At 44.9% G+C, this 6,848-nt stretch overlaps 1 protein-coding gene across 1 annotated transcript; it reads right to left on the bottom strand.

Annotated features, from left to right (window-relative positions):
- Positions 1–5,043, bottom strand: odc1 (ornithine decarboxylase 1). The gene is made up of 11 exons (XM_056427138.1): positions 4,936–5,043; positions 3,893–4,042; positions 3,543–3,680; positions 3,067–3,240; positions 2,748–2,920; positions 2,435–2,651; positions 2,264–2,347; positions 1,947–2,103; positions 1,737–1,852; positions 1,433–1,647; positions 1–1,282 (listed from the first exon to the last, which is right to left on the bottom strand). Exons 3-11 carry the CDS (start codon positions 3,642–3,644, stop codon positions 1,144–1,146), a joined length of 1,377 nt encoding a protein of 458 aa, XP_056283113.1. The 5' UTR covers positions 3,645–3,680; positions 3,893–4,042; positions 4,936–5,043; the 3' UTR covers positions 1–1,143.
- Positions 5,044–6,848: the final 1,805 nt, after the last annotated feature.

The following is a 6,848-nucleotide window of genomic DNA, read 5'->3' as shown; positions in this document are numbered from 1 at the left end:
TTCCGCTCTGCACCCGATGCTTTATTTCTTAAAAAAATACAAAACTTCAAAAAGGTTTCCATAGGAAAGCGATATGAATTTGCAATCCCGTCTCTTTCATATCCATTTCAAATGTATGGTTTTCACACCACTTCTTAAAATCATAGCATGAGCAGACTGCTTGCCTTCTACACATTACAAAATAAAATAAAATAATAATATTAAGGTGGAGAAGAGAGGTACAGTCTGCTTCTTGAGTCCCTGCGTTTTAAGCATTAATCCTGAAGGTTTTTTGGTGGAACCTGTATCGTGGTGTCTAGAACCACGGTGGCAATCAGAGCCGAAATGTAGTTTGTGTTTATCTTTAGCGCCGTCTGATTCATTGAAATGGTGCTGCTCTATCAGCACAGACACACACTATATGGGGCTTTGATGAAGGTACTTGCAGAAAAGCAAGTACCGTTGTCAAATTGAACTTTACTTAAGTGTTTCTTGAAATATTGAAGTCTTGAGGATTAACACCTGACGGTTCTGTACAGAAGTGGAGACCATGGAAAAGATAAATAAACATAGCAGCCATGTTTGAGGATTCAAATCGCCCCTCCAACCACCTCGGGATGTGACTCCAGATGTTAACAGGGCTTAATTGTAATAGTATTCAATTTATAGCTATTTTTTCATGGTATTAAAACAACAGCTTGAGTTCCCCATCACCTCTTAACTTTAGGTACAGTTTCATGTGTTGACAGATCGGTGACGGGAAACATCCAGTGAAGTAGAGTTGCAATTTATTTCGCAAAAACACCTGCAGTGTTTCAGTTTGGAAAAATAGTTTCTTCATTAACTACTGTCGTCCAGTTCTGAGTATCTGTTTCTCTCAAATTGGTGCAAGGGGGGCGGGGGGGGGGGCACTGTCACTAACACTGTCTGGAACACAGAGACGCTCGGGGTGTGATTCAGCCTCATTTCATTGAGTCACTCCCCACTTCCATACAGAACACAGAAAGTTGTGCAGCAGCGGTTCCCTCATTCTCCTGTCAAGTAACTGGCCTTGAAATGTCAACATACATCTGGGGTGAAATTAAAAGGATAAAATTCTTCTCAATAATCAATAACAAAAGGGTGCAAACTCTGAAGAACACTGCTGTGATGTACAGTAGGTGTTTAAATCACATGGGCCTGGCAGGGCTTAGTGGGCACCTCCAAGCTGCTCTCCCGACCGCAGCCGGCTGGCACTTCAAACAGGCTGCCCTCCTCCGCAGGAGCCGCAAGGCCCTGGGAACAGATCTGTTGCACAGTTTGCCTGGAGAAAACAACGCAGATACAAGTTAGATGGGCTGAAGAAAGGATGAAGATCGGAAACAACTTTCCTCATGATTACCCCCCCCCCCCCCCCATCCCATAGTGATCCATTACAAAGCGACCACTTCCATCTTTTGTGACAGCTACTCACCAGGCAGAGCGGGACATGACGTAGTGCATGTCAGGTCTCTGGAAGCCGTTGAAGGTGGAGGCGGCGGCCACAGTGTAAGCACCCATGTTGTCAAAGACCAGCCAGTCACCCACCTGCAGGTCGGGCAGGTAACACTGCTCAACGATGCGGTCGAGGCCGTCGCAAGTCGGGCCCCAGATACTGCAAGGGTACATGACCTCATCCGGCTTTGGCTTCTAATTGACCGAAAGAGGGGAGAAGCACAAAAGTCACACTTTGTTTCACCTCCCACTGACTCACTTCTTCAACCCATTAGTGTTCTTACCTTATGTAGTGTTGGCAAACAGTGAGCGTGGTCATAGAGTATACAGTTGAAGGACCCATACACTCCATCGTTGACATAGTACATCAGGGTCTTTTCATTGGTCCCCTCGTCTTCCTCTGAATGAGGCATAAAATGTATGTTTTACTACTAAGAAATGTTACTAAACGGGCTTTCAGAATAAACTTGTTTTTTCTAAATCAAGACTCTTACCGTCAGATTCGTCGTCCACAATGACCTTCTTGGCAATGATGTTGACAACCAGTGTGTAGGCCGAGGCCACATAAAAGCGGCCAGGCTCAGCGATCACCTTGATACCGGTGTCAGCGGGGAAGTACTTGTCCATGGCCGGGTTGATTATGGCTGTGATCTAGAAGAAAAAAACAAAATAATTTTAAGGGGTCTGCAGGTAAATATCAGCCTTTTATAAAAAGGAATAACCATTAGCTGGTAATACTGATGTTGCAGCTTATTTGTCTCGCTTTCAAAAAAAAATTTGAGAGCACAAAAAAAGACAATAAACACAATACCTCTTCGAATTTGAGTTCAGTTTCTTCAGAACCGGGAAAACCTCCTCCAATGTCCAACAGGTCCATGTGGAAGCCCAGCTCATCCTGGAGGTCACGACAATCTCAGTTCATTTTGCTGTTTGAAAACTCACATGAAATAAAAACCTCAGATGCATTTCTGTCACAACTCACCCCCATATCGAACACACAGTGGGCATCGGCGATAGCCTGGCTGTAGGTCCCTGGATCGGTGCAGCCGCTGCCGACGTGGAAGCTGACGCCGATCACATCCAGCCCCAGCTCCTTGGCACGCTCCAGAAGACCACGGCAAGCTTTGAGTTGGGCCCCAAACTTCACACTGAGGCGACACACTGCCTTTGAGTCATCTGTGGCAATACGCAGCACGAGTCTGAGCACAGAGCAAGACAAAGTTAGTGGGAAGGAAAAAAAAGAAGGCAGATAGACGATAAACTCTAACCATCATATTATGGTAACAAAGTCTCACTTGGCATTTTCATGATAGCGGGCCACTTTCATGAGTTCCACCTCGCTATCAAAGGTCATCATCCGGACCCCATGGGCAGACGCATACTTGATCTGAGAAACTTGCTTGCAGGGGTTGGCATAGATGATTCTGTCTGCATCCACTCCCAGAGACTGAACCATATGAATCTCCGTCTAGAGGGGGCAGACGGACAATGCAGACAATCAGTAAATATGAAAACACGAGCTGCCAGTGCAATTTCAACTAATCGCCAAGACGCCTTTTGTGAGGCATTGTTTCCAAACGCCTCATCATGCTACGGGTAGTTCCCAACACACACCTTGCTGGCACAGTCAAAGCCGGCTCCCAGAGACGCGAGCGTCATGACCACGGCCCGGCTGCTGTTGCATTTGACAGCATAGTAAGGAGTGACGCGAGGCAGCGCCCTCACCCAGCGCAGGTGTTTCTTCAGCACATCTCCCAGGTCACAGACGTAGAATGCGTCCCTGTCATCCTGTGTGTGTGGAGAGGTGGGGAGAGTAGAGGTAGACAGGATTTAACAAAAACATTCTCCAGAATAGAACTAAGTGATACACTGCAGACACTAAACACCATCGGTGTAATATATTTTAAAAGACAGTTATTCACACCACCATGATCTCAAGGGTTAAGTTAAGGACAAACAATTCAGTCAATGCACACAGGAACCTGAACACAGGTGTAGGATTTCAGGCGCATTCTTGTCGACTTCCATCACCCGACCCAGCAGGGTTTATTCTGTGTATCCACGAAACAATGTCGCCCCTGGACACTCACCGTCATGGATGACTCGTTGATCTTCTGCTCAACAATATCCCGGGCGGAGAAGCCCTCTTCCAAGAAAGAGAAGTCAAACTCGGTGGGAGTGGCAGTGTGCATCGTCACAAGAGGTTCTCTTGATTAGTCACCAGTAAACTGAGAGGGCAGAGGAAACAATGGAGATTACCTTTCGGTATCAAGAACAGAGCGTCTTTAGTGTGCCTGATTACCATTTTTAAATCTAAACTGATGGGAACATCTGAGACAAGTGGGAGTGATTCTTAAAACATAGTACTTTTGACTGAATTAACCATTTATATAGCTCAGCAGTGTTACAATCAAGTTGAAACAAGGGGGGAGACACTTACTTAGGTAGGAAAGAGATGGAATTTAGTGTTGTAGTTTACTCAGGTGCAGAGAAGCCAAGGCGGCTCACCAGTGAAGTTAAATCCCTTCAAATATGACTCAAGGCCCGGGCCTGTTGAGTAGGCAGTGTGCGTCTTCCTAGACTGATAATTCTGTAAACAAGAGCATTTCACAGTGTTTTAAATTCGTATTCTGAAGGAACACTCTGGATCATATCGTCAGCCTCACTATAAATGTCTAAACTTTTGTCTCCATCAATGAAACAGAAACGTTACAGATTATTAAATTAAAAGTATTATAATTAGCTGAACAATTACCAGACCTCCGGAATGCACTGAAACGTGGACACTCCATTTTACAACCATGTCATGAGTCATGACTAACAGTACTAAGAAGATACCATCCGCACAGAGGAGTCACTGACGGAGGTTTACAGCTTCAACCCCGCCCAGCGCAGATGTAATCCAATTGCAAAGAAGACCCGCCCTCGCCATGAAGAGTGGCACAAAAATCGATCAATCGGAGACCAACATATGAGGTCGACGTCATCAAGCCGGTTTCGTTTGGAGCTCTTCATGCCATGAGGCGATTTAGCGTCTGAAGTTACGTGTAAAGTGGTTTGGCGTTACCGCTGTACATTTTAAGATAAAATAACTTGTTCCGCGTAACGCAAACGCGCCCAAGTCCGCGGCTTTGTGAAGTCGACTTAAAAGATTATAGCGGTCCGCCGGTTGATAAGCGAGGTATTACAAATACGTGAATTATCGCTTGATAACGTTCGCTAACCAGCCCTCTCTTACACCGGCCACGTCGTAATGTTAAGTACCGGTATCACTCAGGAGCGACAGAAATTTAGAATAAGATTGAAAACGTGGTGAAAAAGCAACAAAGCCGAACCGCATTTCATTGTCCTTAAGCCGCCATAATCGATTCAGCCAGCTAACGCTTATTATCGTGTTCTAACGTCGTAACGCATTTTTAGCAACAAACACAATTTTAATAATAGTTAGTAACGTTAGCACGACGTCGAAAATAATGAACTTACCTTAAAAAGCATTTACAAAGAGTGTGTCCATTAGACCAGAATGCTGGGATTAAAAAAAGTAACGCTGTAGCGGTGCAGCTTCGTCGAGACTGAAACTAGTGTGCAAGCTGGTAAAAGGAGCCCGGCGGTATTTATAGAGAACTCGTTGCTGCGGCAACGCAGCCAGCTGAAACCGGCCTCCCATCCACGTATGAACCGGTTTGGGCTCGTTGCCCCGTCCCACATGGCGGCGGGGACAGACTCACACACATGGCCCCTGTAGATAACCGTTCAGGCCGACCTTTTTAATTTTTTTATCTCTGTTCAAGGAGCCTCGCTGCCACTGCGGTAAAGACATCGTGGTAACCATTACCCAGAAATGAACTAGTTAGCCCTCATAACGCCGTCATGCCCCAATATACTTCACATGCGGGGAAATATGGATGTGAATGAATGTTGGTGGTGGTCGGAGGGGCCGTAGGCGCTGATTGGCAGCCACGCTTCCGTCAGTCTGCCCCAGGGCAGCTGTGGCTACTGATGTAGCTTACCACCACCGGGATGACTGTGTGTGTGTGTGTGTGTATGACTACTGGACTCTGTAAAGCGACTTCGGGTGCCTTGAGAAGCGCTATATAAAATAAATGATTATTATTATTATTATTATTAATAAAAACACTTCCTGTAAATTACTAATTTGTCGGATTTACATACCTCAATAAAATAAATAAATATAATTGTAGATTTCGGTCTTTGAAAAGCCTACTTTGATGCTCATTTGAACGTTTCCCTCTTTTGTGGAAGCCAAAAAAAATTAAGTAAATGCAGAAAAAGCCTGAATCTTTGACTGTTTTGCCATAGCCTACTGCTACACACCTTTTTATGCTTCAGTCTACCTGGCTTCGTGATGATGACATGGGTCATCAGTAGTTTCTACACCCCCCCACCACCATATTTCTGGCTCTGATGGGATTAGAAGAGATCACGAGTTCACTCAGAGATGGTAAAGGTGTCAATGCAGGCTCAACAGCACTGTAAAGCCTCGGTCTATACATGTAGATGTACAATTACTATTGTTTTTTGTAAATCATGTTGAGCAAAAGCAATTATACATTGCACATGTTTTTTTTCTCCATTTTTCAATTAATGCTTAAAAAAACTATTTCAATTATATCTATCAAATGTAAAACAAATGTTTGCTGTGATTAAAGAAATATATTCCTCTTTAAGTTACTGAGAATGATAAACAGGGTTTTTTTAAAAGAAAAAGAAAAAAGTTTCTCATGGTGCTTCTATTCTGAAGCAGAAAGATGCTTTTCCACCCAGAGCCCTCAAATTCCTGTCCCCCAGACCCCCCCCCCCCGCCCCCCCCTTACTGCACAGTCTAATCGGTCCATAGGTCGCCCTCAGAGACATTTGGTTCGCAGGCAGACATTACCAAATGGAGGAAAAATAAGAATGTGGTTAGTGTGACCCCAACAGCATGTGGAAATGGGTTCCAGGGCACCAGCGTCCAGACCGAGGACCGCATATCTGCGGGCACAGCTTAATATCTTTTCCAGGTCTTGAGGCCACAATCAAGATGGAAATCAATTCTTCTCACAGCGGGCTTTTCATTCAAACATTCTGCAGGGCGGGTGAATGAAGTCATTTTTTCCAAGCAGTTTAATTGTAAAAAAAAGAAGTAAAAAGTGCAGCCCTTTTCTCTGCACTGGTCAGAAAGTTCAAGGGAGGTTAAGCGGGACTGTCGTGCAATGACATCATCTGCCATCAGTGTCACACATTGCAGCTTTACCCCCTTGGAGTCCCCTGGCCCGGATCGGAGCTTGAATCTAGCAGGCCAACACGTTCTATGAAGTGGGCCCCGCACTTTGGCTAATTCATTTTCAACGGATGTTTATCAGGCTTGATCGGAAATCACAAGATCCCAAAACAAA

The sequence above is a fragment of the Pseudoliparis swirei genome, chromosome 11 (genome assembly GCF_029220125.1).
Source record: "Pseudoliparis swirei isolate HS2019 ecotype Mariana Trench chromosome 11, NWPU_hadal_v1, whole genome shotgun sequence".
Taxonomy (NCBI): domain Eukaryota; kingdom Metazoa; phylum Chordata; class Actinopteri; order Perciformes; family Liparidae; genus Pseudoliparis; species Pseudoliparis swirei.
The sequence above is the reverse complement of the archived record's forward strand: the minus strand, read 5'-3'. Positions and strand labels throughout refer to the sequence as shown.